At 33.6% G+C, this 20,189-nt stretch overlaps 1 protein-coding gene across 4 annotated transcripts; it reads right to left on the bottom strand.

Annotated features, from left to right (window-relative positions):
* Nucleotides 1–283: 283 nt before the first annotated feature.
* LOC134688330 (proline-rich protein 5-like) lies at nt 284–14,790 on the bottom strand. Of its 4 annotated transcripts, none has more exons than XM_063548924.1 (10): nt 14,240–14,790; nt 8,063–8,197; nt 7,638–7,718; nt 6,193–6,241; nt 5,550–5,607; nt 5,143–5,234; nt 4,157–4,238; nt 2,844–2,911; nt 2,044–2,206; nt 284–737 (listed from the first exon to the last, which is right to left on the bottom strand). In XM_063548924.1, the coding sequence occupies exons 1-10, from the start codon at nt 14,281–14,283 to the stop codon at nt 544–546; spliced, it is 966 nt and encodes a 321-aa protein (XP_063404994.1). In that variant the 5' UTR covers nt 14,284–14,790; the 3' UTR covers nt 284–543. The 4 variants fall into 4 exon arrangements, with proteins under 4 accessions (XP_063404994.1, XP_063404996.1, XP_063404995.1 ...); XM_063548926.1 differs by lacking the exon at nt 14,240–14,790 and adding an exon at nt 10,905–11,010; XM_063548925.1 differs by lacking the exon at nt 14,240–14,790 and adding an exon at nt 8,921–9,031.
* Nucleotides 14,791–20,189: the final 5,399 nt, after the last annotated feature.

Below are 20,189 nucleotides of genomic sequence, written 5' to 3'. Positions count from 1 at the left end.
TTTGTTCTGAACAACAAGTTTTTTTTTTTCGAATATCGTAATGCACGAGTTAAATAGTGGTTGAATTTGTTTCTATTCTGATTTTTTATCGTTCCGTTTCAAAGATAAGCAGAAAGTTGTATAATCAGGCATTGTCGCCTTATTCAGGACGACACCGTGGTAAAATAAGAAGATATCAAGACAACTTAAACGTCATGATTGCTTTACAGCTCAAGCAATGTGAAAAAGCACAAAAACTGGTTTCAAGACGAACAAAGGGCAAATTAATGTCTAATGTGAAAGGTTTCATTTTTTCATTTTTATTTTCTAGAACTTGACACACAGCCATTTCCACCGGCGATATACAAATTAGCTCTATCGGCAATACATAATTTTAGTAGACTTAATGTACTATCGGTGTCTAGGGTCTCCGTATTTCTTATCGGCGTGTCACTGGTCCATGGATGTCAGCATTTTTCCCATTCCAGTAAGTTATGGATTTCTTTCGACTTTGTGCGTGTTGAATGTTTTTGGATTTCTTATCGATCTCCTTTATATGTTTGTTCATTTGTTTAGCTTGTCATAGACGTCGATGCTGTGTCGTCGCCCTGTTTCCTGTTCCTTTACTGGTGCCAATAGATGATTTAATACAAAACCATTACCAGGTCGATGTGAAGAACGCGGAGATATCAATTGCACAGATCGTGGTCTAGCTATAGATTGTTGTTTAACTTCAAATTCATAGGCTTCTGGTTTTTCTACAAATATACATATATTTCAATAGCATTAATAATGGAAACGGACATTGTGTCAAAGAGACAACAACCCGACCAAAATACCAAAGGCTAATAATGGGTCTTCAACTCAGCAAAAAAAAATACGCACCCGGAGGCGGGCTTCAGCTGGCGTATACTTGTTCGGCAAAATAGACCCCTTACTAAACTCTGAAACATATGGATGAGATAAAAAAAAACAAATCAAAACACAATACGCACAAATGCTATATGTTCCAGGCTTGCAACATGCACATACATTCATCTAACTAATGTGGAATAAACAACACACAGTGATAGGCACATTAAAATTCAATATACAAGACGTCCCGAGTCCCTTGAAAGAATAGAAAACTAAGCAAATGACACTGATCAACACAAATTAACAAAGGACTTCTAGCAGTAACAAAACGTTCCAACTCCAGACCTCAATTAGACTCACAGAAATAGTATGTCTTCATTATGCCAAAATCAAGCACAGTCCGTCACGATATGGGTAAAGTATCATGTCATTATAAACTGTCCGAGAAAACACAACCCTTCATACCAAATACATCAAAATCCCTGAACATGAAATGCATTCAGCCCCCAGTTGATTGAAAACGATTAAGTCAGTTAGAACTAAAGTACATGTGTTTGCTACAATGAACAACAGAATACTAACTTTATGTTGTATTATATACGATCATTCTTGTTATTGTCATAACTGAAATTAGGAAAACAGTCTGGTCTGGAATTGACGCTAATTTAAACATAAACACTATTGACCACGTTAACTTTATTTTGCATCGATTGTTGTTGGAAACATTTAATGTTCGAATATGTTATGACTAGTAATTCAATTGATTTGTAGAAGTTGCTGACTACGTAGATTACGATGCGTTTGCCAATAACTATTTGATATTAAAACGAATTATCATCAATGTCGTTTACTTGAATGATTTGTGTAAAAACACCATCAAACATCTTTATTTTTGTTTTTTATCTCTTTTTTTCCTATTTCAAATTCTTTTGGGATTTCCAGCAATTTACTGATCTTTCATTCGTTCTTTTGATATATGTGATTGTTTTTGAAATGTTTTGTACTCAATTTAGCAGACGTAGTACGCAATTCAACTATTGAATCAAACTTATCATTTACGATGTATAATGTCATAAATGTAAGTGGAGCTTTGCCGACCGATGTTAAAAAAAGTAAATGAAGATATGCAATAAAATATGAAAATGAAATAAAAGATTTGATAAAAAAATGCTTGCCATTCAAGAAACGTAATGCCATTTTGAAACTTACCTAGAAGTTTTAGATTGGTTGTTGGTCTGATTGAGACTTCTGTTGTTGGCACAGGAGATCCTTCATACAATCCAAAGAACCCTAAGTATGGGCTTACACATCTTGCCACTAACTTTTCAATTCTCAGATGGTTTTCACTTGGTGGATACCCATCGTGAACACTCTAAAATAAAAACTTAAGTTGTTCATCTCGTTAAATTAGAGGAGGAGCTATTGTATATATCTATTATAAAGTTTCACATTTTTAGTAAACTGACAACTAAAGGCTCTTCTTAATTTTTTTTCTTTTTTTATTGTCAACGAGTAATAGAGTTTGAAAGCGATCGATCATTCAAGTGGTTTTTAAAGATAATTTTAATCTTTCGTTGTATTTTTTTTGTTGTAGTGACAGTCTATTTCATGAGTAAAGGTAGTATACACACCAACCAAATTTATGATGGTGATTAAACATGAAATATATCAGGAACAGACCTTATAACATTGTTTATAACAAATTGTTAGGCGGAACAAACATTCGTTGATATAAGAATGATGTAGGCTTAGCTGTTCAAATTGACCCGGGTTTTCAGATGGGATAATTTTTGAAACAATAAATCGACAGACTAAAGAGAACGTACCCAAAACAAAACATATGAGTTTGCTCTTTTGGAAAGGAAAGTAATTAAAAACCGGATCACATATTTGATTCTATTATGGTTACAATGCATGACTTCATTTAGTCGCATCTTTGTTTTGTAAAGTTCATGCGGTCGTAAAATGTAAAGGAAGACAAAACATATTAGATGAAATTTTATAGTTACCTGTAGAACTAAGAGCATCTGTCTTACGTCTGGTGTTATATCATCATCCGGAAGTGACGACATTGTTTCTGAAAAAGATTCCATGCAAATTGTCATTATAATTCATGTTTTCTAATTTGATTGTTTAACAAAATACGAGACTGCTACTAGTCACATATCCTAAATTTCTCATTTGCATTTAATTACTTTTTCCTGAATAAAAATTAATGTGGGTATATAATCAACGATCGAAGCAACATCAATAGCACGAAGAAAAAGAAAACCAACCCAGAACATGTTTTTTCGTCTTGAAGGACAACTCTGAAGGATGTTAGATATACATGGTGCCATGACCAAGTCCGTCGAGAGATAGCAACAGTCATGGATACACAGAGGAGAAAGTAGAATAAGAAAGAGAAGGAACCAAAGTTCATCAATTTCACCAAAGGAGGTGGAGAGTCCTCCAGAAATGCAGCAAAGCCAGCGGTATCCCAGCAACAGCAAATGACTGAGAGATGCACGCCGACGTTGGGGAGAACTTAACAACCACCCTTTATCAGACATTGTGATGTAGTCTAGAACCAGCAGACGGGTCATTCTTGAAGAGCTAACAGTACCATGGGAAACAAGACTAAAAGAAGTCCACGAGGGAAGGCTTGTGAAGTACCAGGAATTGGGAACAGACATCCAAGAGAAAAATTGGAGAATATGGTATTGTCCAGTGGAGGTTGGCTGTAGAGGCTTTGTTTCTCACACGTTTTAGGGAGCTTTGGAATTCCTAGGACTTACTAGACTTATACGCAGATGTTTGGTAGGCATATTTGGGAGACAGGCAAAGGAAGCTTCTGGTTGGGTATGGAGGAAGAGAGAAGAGTAGTGGAATACAAGCTGGTTCCTGGCTGAGCCTAGTCAACTCAGTCGGTGCACCCACAGGAGACTGTCGAGGAGAGCGCTAAAAAGTCGTTTTTAAGTAAGCAAATGCAATCGAGATCAAGTGTATACGTCTTTTTTTAATCATATGATCGGTAGATAGTCAAAACGGAGTTATACATGAGATAGAATTTACAACATATACATGGATATGACAAGTGTTAAAAGGTACTTCTAGTTGACTTACATTTTGACACATTCTGGAAAGTGAACAACGATGTGAACTTTAGAACTCACACGTTAAAGCATATCAAGATGGATTCTAACATAGATTTAAGTAGTCTGACATTGTAATAATGTTATGTAATATCTGAGTCAATCAGGCAGATTTTGTTGTATTTATGTAATTTTATTTAACACACCTTAAAATATATCTGCAAAAACATATGCGAATATCTAATTACCTTCTGTCCCTACTTTCAATACAACAATATCACGAAAACTAAGTAGTGTCACTTGTCGAACTGATTTATCGCCAACTTTCACCTGAAAAAAACAATGTCATTTTAATTGCATTTAAGACCTCCTATATAAATAAATAACAGACATTCACAAATGGAAAAGATTCTTACAGTTATGTCCAATAAAACTTCTTTCTGCTTATTCTGCTTTGCATCACTTCTTGGTTTAGAGAAGTTCCAACTTGCAGATTAATAGCTATCTATTGTTTTTTGCCATTATTAGTCATTTCAGTTTAAGATTTACAATATTCAATATTGTCAAAGGTACCAGGATTATAATTTAGTACGCCAGACGCGCGTTTTGTCTTCTTAAGACTCATCAGTGACGCTCAGATCAAATTAGTTGTAAAGCTAAAAAGTACAAGGTTGAAGGGCATTCGAGGACCCAAATTCCAAAAAGTTGTGCCAAACACGACTAAGGTTATCTATTCCTGGGATAAGTAAATCCTTGGTTTTTCGAAATTATTAAAGTTAAAACAACAGGAAGCTTATTAAAATGACCAAATAATTGATATTCATGTCAACACCAAAGTGCTGGCTACTGGGTTAGTGATACCCTCGGGGATGAAACGTCCACCAACAGTGGCATCGACCAGTGGTGTAAATAGTTGTCAAAGGTATCAGGATTTTAATTGAATGCGCCAGACGCGCGTTTTGTCTACATACGATTCATCAGTGCATCAAAACAGGATTGCACGGACTATGCTTACTTACACATGGTCGATTCTTTGACTGTTTATGTGCATGTTTTATATGTTTGTGTCGGATATGACAATGACTCTGGTGTGTTCCTTGGTAATATCAACTTTTCCTTAACAACCTTAATGTCTATTTTTTTCGATGTTGTTCAATCTTCATCTTCTTTCACGTTAAACAAAATGTACGTTTTGTAATGTTTTGTTATTGATTATTGACTTTTATGTACTAACCGGAAGTTGGTACAACATTGCTTGTATCGTTGGTAATATTTCTGTGTAAAAGTAATTCCATTGGTCACTTATTTTCTTCAAAAGAATGGAACCTATATCAAAAGAAAAGAAAAACACTATAAATATATAATATCTTTTAATATATAATTTCTAACAAAGGGTTTCTCAACTTAGGGTTTCCGATCCAAGAATTGAAAGAAAAAAAACGGTTCTGCAAAAAACAGTTCTACAAATATAATGAAACGCTTCCAGTAAAATTGCTATATACTCGTCTATATATCCAGATTTCGAACAAAACCGTAGGTATTGATGCAACTAAATTCCGATATTCATTCATTTATGCCCATGTTTGGTGTATCAAAGAATATGCTTAAAGTATAGTTTTTACCAATGAGTGACCGCCTTACCTAAATCGTTTTTCATATATTCACGTAAGATAACCATTCCTTTCTTCAACAATTTATCCTAAAAGAGAAATTTAATAGATAAATACCACCATTATTTCATTTTTTGTAGTCATCTCTTCTAAAGTTTTACGGACGCCATCACGAATTGGTTGACCGTTATGGAATATCTGTGTCACAGGTGACTACAGATATGTACCAATTTTCGTAATCACAATACCGATCTCTTTTCTTCGATTGTGACATTACCGAGTGAGACTCATCATTGCATTTGTAGATACACGAACAATATGGCGGGTGCCACGTTTGAAGTATAAAATTCATATCCTTCCGGAGCACTTGAGTTAGTCTACATGAACATGCTATTTGGTGAGTTTTGTGTTGTGATGTCAAGCCTTATTCTGTACTTTCGCAGTTTTAGAGGGTTTTTTCATGGCGTTGTCGTCAGTTATTCTACGATTTATGAGTTTTGAATGTACCCTTTGTATTTCCAGACTATTTGTATAAAAAAAATACATTATTGAAGTTTTTGTTTGTACATTTCTGATCTATAACTGTACTCATTAAAATTTGTTTGAGTACAGTATTGCAATTTGTATAAAAACTTTAATTAAACGAAATGTATACAACACATAGAACTTATTACCTTGAAATAATCATAAATCAATGGACCAGCTTCAGTCTTCACAAGCTCTCTGTAAAAGATGCAAGTGTAAATTTAATCAAGATGAATTCTCTGCTCAAGTCTGCGGCACAAACAATTTCAGAATACTCAATAACTTAAATTAAAAGGGAACTGTATTTAAACTTTTTATTTTACATTAAACGATCTTACAAGTTCAGTTTTTAAATTGGCTGTGTAATTTATTGTATTGTTCATTGACGTATAGCAAATACATAGTATGAAGGTTGATGCATGTGTCAAAGGCATCCAGTGTCCACTTTTAAAAGAGTACTAACACAACACAAAGATATTACATTTACGGAACTTCTTAGTGAGCTTCGGTACCCTGAGTCATCCGGGCGTACACTGCGTGGAAAATTTACTTGCACTGTTGCAATGGTCTCCGTCTGTTCGTCCTTTCTATCCGATCCCTAAAAATTAGTCTATTTTCAGAGTAAATTTAAAATAAAGATTTAAAACTTGTTAGATTTAAGAAGATGTGGCATGAGTGCCAATGACACCCCCCCCCCCCCCCAATTGACCCCCCCCCCCCCCCATCCAAGTAGAACTATGTGTCGTCATATTGTCGTGTCCGTGCTATACGCCATTGTAATTTTACCATTTTACATTAGTTCTTCTTCTTCTACGGAATACGGGAGTAGACTCCTAAGTAGGAGTGTAAAACTTCCCGGAACACAGTTATGTTGCCATCTGTTGAAGTAGAGCCAACACTTATGAATTCAACTATTTTCAATGACTTATGGGAATTTTAACATTGCAGTTTTCGCTGTATGACAATAACACCTGATTCGGAGAGCGTTTGACAGAAAACTATTAAACTTAGCAGGATTGTCAACCATCAGTAATTGATTCCATTAAACAAATGTATGCAGGTATTTTGATTCCTCCAATTTCTACTTTCGACTTTGACTTTTATTAAGTATTGAGAACGCAATTCCTTTGAACGAGTTCACTTGAAACTCTACAATCGACTTCAGAGTTAATAGATTATCACGTGAATGCACTCGAGTTGATATTCGGTACAACTCTAAGTAACTCTAGGGTAAGGCCCTGACCAAGCATAAAAAAATAAAATATTCTCATTGGTTTGACGTCATTCAAGAGTTTCTCGAGTTTAACCCAGGCTCGGTCAGGGTTGGAACCAGAGTACGAGGGGTTAACTCGAGTGGTTCAAGTCAAATCGTATTGTTGAAACCTGAGTAAGTAAAGTTAACTCGAGAGTTTCAAGTGAACTCGGCCAAAGAGACCATTTGAATGAAAGGTCTCCTACTTAATACCGGTACTACTGTTCGCTATTGGTGTTATTGATGCCAATTACAACTACTTTGATTTGAACATTTTAATGGTATTAAAGTTGTAGTCCTAGACAAACTTTTGAATATTTTTTTACTCAAGTGTTATAATACCTGACATGTTCTTGTAATGTATAAAGTTCGCCTTCCTGTAACTTCTTCTTTTGGAACATCTGTATAATGGCGATCTGAATGCTGCAGTTTAAGAGTTAACTTTAAATATTGCGTAATATAAAGTTACCAAAAATATCCAATCAATTTAAATTCAGCTCTATGCAAACATAAACGTTCGACAAGGAAGACGGCGACAAAACTTTGAAACTATAGGAATTTATTTTCTTGATACAAGTAAATAAATTCCGGACATAAAGCTTAATTCTAATTAATATTTTAATGGAGAAAAAAAATGTCGGTTAAGATACAGTGTATGATATTATGGTGAACCCGGATAAATTAATGAACAAACTTGACTGGTATATATATATATATATATATATATATTGTACACATAATCAAATATAAAAGAAATATATACTTACCATTCTAAAGACTCGTGTCTGGCAGCACAATCAAGTGCATTTCCGGCAGACATGCGTATCGTACTTAAGGTGGATCCACGTCTCCCACCAACTGTGTATCCTTTCCACGCATCCGCAATATTTGCAAGACTGTGTCTGAAAATAAAAATTATATAACTGATATATACGAGATATTCAAGTAAAGATGTGTACTAGAAGAATATGTCAAAGTATTAACATCTATGTTGGTCTTGCATGCTTAACAACTCCGATTCAATTTGCAATTTGTAGAATCGCTTCTATGGTCTCTAGATAATGAGATCGTGAGTTCGGTCCATGTCAACAGCTGGAATGCTCAAAACCAGAAGAATGTTATTGAGTAGATGATGAAAATAACACTTAATCAAGTAAGTATGTCTGAAGCACTTTTCTGTTTTAAATTTTAATATTAAGAACGCCGAAAAATGAAAACTATAATGATGATGAGTTTGCATATAGACTTTATTCTGTAGTTTTCTGCAACTACTGTTTAGTGAAGTTTAAACATTACGTTCGAACAGCATTTGTTACATTGTCTTTGATGATTGCGTTCCATGCTTGTTATCAAATCTTAAAAAATAAGCCTTGGAATATAAATTTTAGAGTACGTACTATTATGCAATCGCAAAACAGATCTGCAAAATGCATCCAAGAAATAAAATGCATATAAAGAGACTTACACACTGCGAAATCGCCTATCCCTGATGCTTTTAATCAGCAATTCCCTTTTCAAACTCATTTTTCTTATGATTGAAATAACCTTCCTATGAAACTTCACTATTTTATTATTATTTCCTTGTCTCATCTATGTGTATGTAGATGCATGTGTGATGTACTTACTGTGAACAATATTGTTTTGAGTGGGTTAGGTCATTCATTTTCAGTTCGTTAAATTTGTTAAATATTTAATAAATATTTCTTATGTAAACAATAAGTTTGTTTATCAGACGATATCACAACTTCCGGTACAGAGAGCGAACATCCAGAGAACAATTGCGGTGTTTTCCTGTTTATATATTAGTACATATCTATAATGTGATAAACTATTGTAACATGGGGGTGGTGACCTTGGATTTATTCATTTAGTTTTATAAGTCAATTTCATCTAGAAATTTGAAAAACGAGAATACATACTGACAATGAGGGAATTAGTTTTCGTGGGTTTTGACGTGATTTTTTGTTTTACGCCTTAAAGTTTGTAATTATGTTATAATTGTGTAAAAAATAACTGAATTAAGTATAATTAGATATATATAAAAACCAAAAAATTACTGACAAACAAAAAGGTAATGAAAAACTTGGCAATTCCGTTTTGGGAGGGGGTGTGGGCGTTCCTAATGAAGGTAATTGACAAGTGGTCGATACTAATAGTTCCTGATAAAAGAACAGCTCTTAGGACATACATTTTATAAGCTGTTATTTTAAATTTTTAAAGCATTGAATCGACACCGCTGCAGATGGACTATAAGTCCCCGAAAGTATTATCGTTTCATAAGTAATTGTTTCGCTGCTGACATGACGTATGACATACCATTAGTAAATTACCAGCCAGTTTATAAAAGAAATACTAAGCAACTTAATGTTCCAACTCAAACTTCTGCTGCATAAGTTACTTTTTCATCCTTGGCTTTCAAATATTTTGGTTTTAGCGTTCCTGATAAAGCGCATCGGACGCATGATATTATATAATGCTATTTACGTTTTGTTTCATTTATGTAATGTCTTCCTTAAATAATCTATATAAAAAGGATCGACCATCAATGAAGGTAATTGTACATTATCGCAGCTTACCAAGCAATGTAAAAGAAAGATAGACTGTAAGGAACAGTGTATGCCAGTAAAGATGTGTATATTAGTGTTCAATGAATTTACTACCGTATCACGATGAAGCCTAAGTTACATACACTTCGCGTGTTGTATAGCAAGGAAAGCGCATTTACATTTACAAATGCTAGGTTGTCGTGACTTTGAATGTGAAGGAAGAGAAACAAGGATATCAAAGTAAAAGATCAAAAAGAGTAAAAAGTTCACCACTTTAATTGACAAATCTTTTGTTTAAATCAAATCAATCATGGACTCACACGAGGGAATGACACATTAACAATCATAATTTTAAATTATGAAATATAAAACACACAAGTCAATGACACATATAAATCAATCATAATTTTACACTAACAATCTGGTACATGCAACATAAAAGATACTACTGGTTTTTTTTTGTTTAAATGTTGCTGATGATTACGACTGATGTCAGATGGGATACAAAATTGAGCAAATGTTTAGGTCTAAATATTTGATATTTGATAGAAAAAATAGGGGGTATCAACATTGATACCCGTTTGTGTAAGATTAAATAGGAAATAGGAATCAATTAAAAGCGTAGTCATTGATAATGAATAAAATATAAATCTATATCAAATAAACAAAGTCCAGTGGCGGATCTAGAGGGGTGGGGTTCTAAGGGTGGTAACCCCCTTTGTTTGGACGATCTATGCATTTAAATGGGGACATGAAGGTGGAACCCAATGTTGTCCTTGATCAGGACCCCTCCCCCTTTTTTTATAAATGGCTGAATCCGCCCCTGAAGTCTGAGACTACAGTTTATATCATGGACATTCTGAGGACTTCCGTGTTGTCAACAGATACAAAATTTGACATGTAGAAATACAAATAACATGAGTAACAAAAGTTACAATAACAAAATGCATCAAACAGCAAATCTACAAAGGATAACATTTAAAATAATTGTCGCTTATTTTAATAAATGCAAAGAACCACACCCATTAAATTTAGTTGTAAACAAAATTTTATTTGCACTCACCGTCAAGAATGTACAAAGTTGGTCTTAAGGGCAGACTACGAGTTGTGTATTGAAAGGTAGTACATATCATTAATTATGTATACATAATATCAATCTTCTTGTTTTGACTTCCGTTTGTTTTCATTTTTTAAATTTTACAGGTATTTTCTTACGTCAATATACTCTTTATTGATACTCAGAATCCGGATATACAAGAAACTAGAGATTTATTCATGAACCAATATCGCCCAGCTGGCCCACGTTTCACATTTAGACGATTTACGACCAAAACAGTTAGTAAAGTTTGTTTAGATGATGATAATGATGATGATGATGAGTTACATTGTGTTTAACGTCCAGGGGCTAATATTACACGCATTTCAGTAAAACAACATATCAATAAGATGTGCATATTATAGCTGTAAAAATTCTACGACAGACACGCTCAGCCTTGATTTTAACATAATACTTGGTTCGACTCGGCCTGGGATAGAACTATGACCTTCCACACTCAAGGCCTTCACAATCACAAGTGGCCACCCATTTGTATATAGTTTGTTTAATATTTATGACTGATTAAAAAACATGTAACACTCAAAAACGGGTCCATCCAACCAAACGTGTCCAATCCCACAACGTGCCCATCAGCCAACACTGGTTCCTAAACATGTCTAGTTAGTAATTTACATCAGAACGTGTCCTTTTTATGAACGACCAATCGTGTCCATATTTTAAAAACTCCCAAACGTGTCCATCGTTAATCACATATATTGTTTAAAAACAATTCCAACTCGACAATTTACAGGATTCTTAGAGCCCAAGTCTAAAGGTGATGAAATAGATTTATATGAATGTTTTTCCTTGATTATATTTCTTCAAAGAGATTCTGTTGTGTTGTAAAATAAATGGTGGTTAGTAGGACAGAAGCATTAAGAGGCGATGTGGTTTTGATCAAAATGGTTATATGATGTCAACGAAAAATAGTAGGTGATTCCCTTCTGGTATTTGAAAACTGAGCAGCTAAATCACTGTTTCTAAGTAATTTTCATGAAATTTTTTTTTCATCTCAGTTTTACTATCTACTGATAAGTACGATTGGGGGAACACTTTTGGGCGATTTAAAGTTTTGGCGAAATCGACACGTGTGGGGGATGGTCACATTTGGTAGTGTTACATCATGTACTAGGACTGATGTTCCTGTAAGATGTAGACAGAGTAGCTGAAAGGGTCCGTAAAAATAGGGAATAAATGATAGTAAAACAATCGTTTGTGGTACTAAACATGCTGATATATTAGATACAATAAGATTTGGCATGAATGCCAATGATACAACTCTCAAGCAAGTCACAATTAGTAAAAGTTAACCATCATTGGTCAACGTACGACCTTCAACACGGAGTCTAGGTTAACACCAAACAGCAAGCTATAAAGAGTCCCTTGTTTTGTTTTGTTTTGTGAAACAGCGTATCTATCGCTCTCGTACAGATGTCTAAAAAGATAATTTTAGATGACAAAAAAAAATCAACTATCATCTACAAAATATGGACTGGTAAATCATTTTATTATTTTGTTTGTGTCCTGGTATCATGTTGAATAATCTAATGTTTTATAAAGTAGCATAGCTTCCTCCTTGTCCAAGATGTTACACTTCTATTCAAGTTCAAGGTCAAATTAAGATTTGGAACACAATTTGCCGTTTTTCAGTTTATAAGGAAATTAGCTAACCAAATATAACTATAATGTGTCTAATGTTTAAACGAATGAAAGATAACAGGCACATAATTGAATACTCCAGGCAGACGCGTTTCGTTTACATTCTCATCAATGGGGCTCAGACAACATTTGCAGAAAGTGACTATATGAAGATGAACAATAAAAGGAAGTAACCAACTAACATCGTACACTATCTAATGTTACGATCAGTAAAGTACATTTGTCAAAACGATGACTGTTAACATAGGTAAAATGTAGACAACAACAAATTGATAGATGGCTGACAGTTTCAGGTCCAGTAGCAAATTAAATGCAAATTCAAACTATAATTGGAAATGATTATAAACCATTCTTTGTTCTAAGCAAACATTCTGAGTCGTATTTAACGTGCTAGGTCAAAAGGAAACAGTCTACATGATAGACGTGTTACCTTTCCTGTACACATTGTTTTCACTCGATCAGTCTTTGCACATACTCCTAAATGCTGTGTGCTCAGCAGAATAGCAGTAAATACCAATTTCCAAGTCTTTGGTTTGACCCAGACTGGACTCGAACACACGACTGTTCCACTCAAGGATAGCCTGCTACCACGAGACAACCGGTCAGAAGATGAAATGTTCGTTATTCTGGGATGGATTATATAGAAATTAATGTGCGAAATAAGCATTATTATATTAATACGTGTGGTATTAGACGGATATTCATAATTCATTGTATCTGGTGTGCTTAAACATGGCTGTTTAACACCTTCCCTAATTAGCATCCTTGGAATCGAGCGTTTTCTTTTGAAACAGTTTGTATGACCGAACCAATTAAGCTAGCTATATATTGAATAAAAACATGTCATTTTGATCTTTTGTGGATAGTTGTCTCATTGGCAATCATACCACATCTTCTTTTTTATATGTATTTACTCAAAGGAAACGGTATCAAATGATACATGGGAAATTACTGCATTATGCAGTCGAGTAGTAAAAATATATAGAGAGTTACAGCAGAATCTAAGAACTTGGATGGAGTGTAAACGTATTTTACAAGATAACATGTAAATTACAGCATAAAAAAAATCGTATGGTGATGCGTAGAGAAAATGAATTAATTCAAACGAAAACGATACCTCCCAAGTTGGTCAACAAAATCTTATAACGACAATACAAACGATCTAAAAGTGTAACTAGATGTGACAAATATAAATCATACTCCTATACGACAGTAGTCTCATAAGATTAGTCAAACTGATATAAGATATAATAGACTTAAAAGGAAATAAAGATAGATAAGTTTGTATACGCTAACTGTGCTTATTTTAAAGTAACAAACATAATACAGCAATGATTGAATTAGCTAATCGTATTATCGCAAAATATTGTACTTGAAAAACAACAAAAACAGAATCAAAACAGGATAGACTTAAAAGGAAATATTTTAAAACAAAGATAATGCTGCATATGCTAAGTTAACTGTGCTTATCTTAAAGTAACAAACATAATACAGCAATGAGCAAAAATAAATTGGCAAATGGCATCTCCATAAAAAAATTGTACGTAAACAACTGAAACAAAAAAGTAAGCATGCAACTTTTACCATTTATAGAAAATAATGAATGTCGCTACTACAACAATATATACTACTAATGTGTTTACCTTTTCATGGTAGATACCCTTTGACCTCCAGGTAAAAACGACATTATGCACTTCCACTTTTTACATCATTTTCTGTCAAAATATTTACTTTTTGCTTATTAAAAGTCTGCGATCTATAATTGCAAATCGGTGTTAAACCAATAGATGTGTTTTACTGGTAAAGTTAGCCCCAGAGGAGTATGTCACTGTTAGAAGGAAAATTAAATGTTACTTTAAAATAGAAGTGTTGTCCAACATGTCATCAAATTTGCCTCAGGGGTAATGTCCGTGTAAAACAATTACAATGTACCATATTTATATTTAGAACACGTTCTGTTAAGTATAAAACCATATTCCATAACGTAATCAATTTTAATTATAGTTAATCTTGAACTCAATCAATTCTGCTGAATAAATAGGAATTGAATTGCATCACTCCAAGGCATCGCTTATAGACAAAGTACAGATAAACTATAATTGTTCCATCCGTTTATGGTTTATAATTGTAATGCTGACAGATCAGTATACAGCGTGTACAGCAACGTCACCAGGTCAATGTATGTATCGAATGACCACCAAATCCACGAACTGTAACTGTAATTGGAATGTATAAGTGGTTTTTAGTCCAATTACTTATGTCCAGTCGGTCAAGCAATATGTCCGTGTTAAATAATTCAATGTTTCTATCAATTTGATCACGTAGAACTCGATGACACCTGTTCGATTTCCATGATAAAACTAATTATCATCTTAACAATATAAGCAGTCCATTCAGTATTACTATTTCTGTCTCTAACTCTCTGTAAACTTTGTAATTAGTGAATTTATGCAAATTAAGTAAATAACAATTTCATCCTTCACGTCGTCATATCGGCTGTGAAATAAACGCATTTCCTACCAGGTTCTATATAGTTACATCCTAATTAGTGATATATATGTAAATATATTGTTCATTCATAAAGTTATCTTGAACTGTTACATGAATCAATATCAAGTAAGTAAATACTTTAGAAATAGCAGTTTATTAATTTGAATGTTATCTTGGAAAAATACTTTTAATTAATGTAGATTTAACCACACCGTGACAGCTACAACCCCAAAACATGATTAAACTTTACAATTATATATGAAAATAGAGCGTAAGATGTTTTCCATCAACAAATGTCCGAATTAAATTTTTACATATTTGAATGCAATTTGCCAAAGGAGATGTGGAGAAGTATACGCTATGAAACAGCAATCCGACAATACAAAAAGACCCAAATGGGTTTTAAAAGATCAACATACAGTCTTCATCTATAGACGAGATCATTCAATTCGTCAATCTCACAATTGCCTCAAGATTAGAAAAGCAGTAAACAAATTAAACTTCACTCTAACGTATTACACATTAAACCTCATTAGTTTGTGGTACGTATACAAAACTTAAAACAACATACATAATTGTTACATGATATAGGGATTGTTTCACGTTATCAAGTTTTTTTTTTTTAGATCTGTCTCCAGCCAGATATCATTTCCATATTAAACTATGTAAATTGGACATATATGATAGAAGTTAAAACTGATCTTAATGTAATTTTTGAATCTGTTTCTATGGTAATAAAACGTTTATTGAATGCAATTGTTGCCATATACTTCACAACTGCACAAGATTAATATGTTGGAATTGAAAAGCAAACAGTTATGTAACAATTTAATTTAATTCAAAAACATAAAGGTGCAAATTGTTTTCGATCGTAAAGATGTCTTCTCCTCAGTTCTGTTGAAATCTACAATTTTATTCAACCGATATGTTGGATTTCTTTTTATTAGTCTGTTTATAATTATAGGTCATAACGTGAGTCAATAAAGTTGGACTGGATGCACTGCAATCTATAAAAAAAAAAGTATGGACAGCTATGATAAGATTAGGAGGGTCAGTTTTTTAAAGTTATAAAGTTAAAATTGTACAAGAAGAATGATGTGTAAATTACATGTACTTTGTAAACTGTCTTTAACTGTATTGTATACAAAAAACAGGACAAAGTGATATATCATTACGCCTCATATTTCATTTTCTTTTTTAGTTTAAGGTTACATTATCATGGTTGACTCAAAAAGTACGCTTTTGTTTAATATATTGTGTAAATACTTACCGCAAAGCAAGAGGAAATATGTATTTGGTTATATGCAGAAGCTATAAACTTTCTCGGATAAAATACATCAAATTTTCATATACTCTTAGTACTCGGAGTATTACAGAAATGATCTTACTTTAAATGTTATCAATAATAAGTGGTTCGCTGTACTAAGCATATTCGTATTCGTAATTCACAGTACAAAGGAAAACAGTAAACAGGTATCTGCCAGACCCGGAAAGCACGTCACTTTTAAGCTGCATACCAACGATCAAAACATATCCTTTTGTGGCTTTCGATAAGGATTTGATCAAGAATATCAAGTTCATTCATAATATCAATTAATTCAAATGATTGGAAAATAGGAAGTAGTAGAAACTAACCCGAAAAGCTGATCACGGTCAAGCGGCTGATCAAATGTAAAGGTCTTCTGTACAGTAGTTTAGGGGAAAAGTGTGACAACAGTATTTGCTGTATTAGAAAGGACGGACAGACAGACAGACGCCGAGTGTGCAATTTAACCCCATTCGGTATGATACATCTAGAGTTGTTTTATAACACATTCATATCTAACGTTATTGATATGTGTTTCAATGAAAACTTGGAATTTGTTTCATGCTTGGCATTAATACCATTTAATTGTTTTATCTCAGGTTTGGTAATGATAACTTTGAATTTGTAAATTACTTTTGAGTTTTGAAGTCATATTTAATACAAAAAAAACACCTGTCAAGTCTGCAAGTAAGATTTATTATGTTATATATTGATTGATAAATGTTAATAAATTGGTGTTTGTTTTTCTACATACACATAAAACAAAACTACTTGACAAACGTGTATAGTCATTGATTATGGTGCGTCTTTGTTTAGGCCCACGAGACTTCTGTTTTATAAATGTGTGTTAAAAAATATGACAATGCGCTAATTTATCGGTGAGGAAAATATATACGCCAAACACATTGTTTTAAAGAGATACGGACTAGATGGACTATGATTTTTAGCAATGGAATTATAAATGAAATGGTCCCATTAGGGAAAGCTATGATATAAAGACACTGTCAGTCATGTCTATTGTTAAGGACTGTAAGTTGCCTTTTATAGTTTGTTATTATACATGGTTTTTTTTTGGCGTTTGTTTTTGTTGAACTATAGTGTTCAGGATGATCCCTTGTTTTCCTCTCATGGAAGATGTTTTTTCCTCTCATGGTAGATGTGTTTTCCTCTCATGGAAGATATTTTTTCCTCTCATGGTAGATGTGTTTTCCTCTCATGGTAGATGTGTTTTCCTCTTATGGAAGATGTTTTTTCCTCTCATGGTAGATGTGTTTTCCTCTCATGGAAGATGTTTTTTCCTCTCATGGTAGATGTGTTTTCCTCTCATGGTAGATGTGTTTTCCTCTCATGGAAGATGTTTTTTCCTCTCATGGTAGATATGTTTTCCTCTCATGGAAGATGTTTTTCCTCTCATGGTAGATGTGTTTTCCTCTCATGGAAGATGTTTTTTCCTCTCATGGTGGATGTTTTTTCCGCTCATGGTAGATGTGTTTTCCTCTCATGGTGGATGTGTTTTCCTCTCATGGTAGATGTGTTTTCCTCTCATGGTAGATGTTTTCCCTCTGTTTTAGTTTGTAACCGGGATTCGACTTCTCTCAATCGATTTAGGACTTTGCCTTTATTTGGTACATTTGTTTGTACTTTAATTTGTATATTTGGTTACTGTCTCGTTGAAGTATAATCCACACATACAACCCATGTAATTCATACTTTATTATAACTTCATTTTTATGAAATAAATATGTTATACATCTTCCTATATCTATATACAACTTGTTTCACTTTTTGAACTTTTTACTAAATTGATATGCTTCAAAACTTCAATTTTGATAAACTACATGTTGTTCGGCAAAGTTAACTTTCATGTTGTGTAAACAATGCATTTTATGTTCTTCATACTTTTCCTGTTGACTTTATTTTGTCTCTTCTGCTTATGTTTTTCACATAGTTTAAGACTTTTTCAATGACCAGGTAAAATATTTGAGGTTCATACAGTATAATTGATTATCTGAAATATGTATTTGCATTATGTAACGGTTTAAGACATAATTTCTCTTGAAGTTTTTTCATATAGGACGAGGACATAGTTGTAATAATTTCAGTGGGAATAACTGTTATGTATGGTGGCCGGATGCGACCATTTCGCCTTTTTGCGATTCGCGTTTTCTCCTTTCACTTTCACGCGAAATCGAGAAATCGAGAAATCGAGAAAGCGAAATCGCGTAATCGAGAAATTGAGAAATCGGGAAATCGGGAAATTGAGAAATCGAAAAATCGGGAAATCGAGAAAGCAAAACGCGAAATCGAGAAATTCATTTCGTGTTTTCGCGTTTTTGCTTTCTCGATTTCTCGATTTCCCGATTTCCCTTTTTCTCAATTTCTCGATTTCTCAAATTTCCCGATTTCCCTATTTCTCGATTTCTCAATTTCTCAATTCTGCTTTCTCGATTTCTCTATATTCCGATTTCCCGATTTCGCGTTTGCAAAGTGAAGGAAAAAAACACGAAAACGCGAAAACGCGAAATAGCCGCATCCGATCACCATAGTTGTGTTTATTGTCTAAACATGAGAAAATTCTGATTTAGGGGTGCCATGTTTGTGCACATAAAGAGCACCTGCAACAACTCTTTAAGTGGACGGTATATTATGGTCTTTTGCAAGGTAAAATGTGTGTCCCCGTCCACTATGGCAACATTTTCCAGTAACAGTCCAAATTTCACGGACCTTCATCCCGAATGGCCTCTTTTTTGGACAAATTACCTTTTGTATCAATTGTTAATTTGTTTTCGTTCTTAACATGTTAGAAATATTCGCCTCTCAATGTAAAGCTAATCAATTAATTAATCTGATCATTAATATCCGGTTTTATGTGTTTTTTATAAGCAATTTAAAACAGAACCACAATTAAGAGGTCTCTTAATTCATTAACCCACAGAATAAGATATAAACCACAGAAAACTTATTACTGATCAAACAGGATCATGCTAACATAAAAATTGAAGAGATATAGTTCGATTGTAAATGATACAACTATCAATTAGAGTTTAATGACGTAGATATAAGAAGCTATTGATCCCCGTAAGGCCTCTTCCAATGTGCAAAACCCCAAAAGTTCAGTCAACTATGAATAGACTCAAAAAACAACGACATTATTTTTGTACAAGCACTAATTTAGATCCAAAATGTATGGCATCAAAAAGGAAGGATCTTTTCCCTGATTCTCAAATCTGAAGTACCTGATTTGGTTCTTCCCAAGTTCATGCGACCCGTTCGTTATTGTATGAAATCAAAGGTATATTGAGTGTTCCAGTACAAAACACCAGAATGACTTTCCATTTATTTGAATTTACGATAGGATAGCTGGTAATGCTTGAAATTGAGGAATTTAACACAACGAGCTATGGGCTAATGATTAAGTGGTGTTCCTCTACAAAACAATAATCAAAGTACTGAAGTACTGAACATCAGAGGACCTCAAGTTGTGTTGAATTATTGACAAATGACAGGTGTTTATATTATACTTGTCGGACAGATATGTTCACCTTACAATATAGTACATATAACATTATTTGCTATGCTATAAATATATATCATATCTGAGATACTGACTTGAACTAGGATACTTAACTTTGTGAATTATCAATGATTATGTGGTCAAATGAAAACTGTTAGATTGGCATTATGACTATATAGTTGCACACATACAAAAATAGTTAGCATATAACATACAATTATTCAATAGTTTTGTTGTGTATGATTTACAAATAGAAAAATAGAGATGGCAAGACCTGAAGAAG

Source organism: Mytilus trossulus, chromosome 10, assembly GCF_036588685.1.
Source record: "Mytilus trossulus isolate FHL-02 chromosome 10, PNRI_Mtr1.1.1.hap1, whole genome shotgun sequence".
In the NCBI taxonomy this organism is placed as follows: domain Eukaryota; kingdom Metazoa; phylum Mollusca; class Bivalvia; order Mytilida; family Mytilidae; genus Mytilus; species Mytilus trossulus.
The sequence above is the reverse complement of the archived record's forward strand: the minus strand, read 5'-3'. Positions and strand labels throughout refer to the sequence as shown.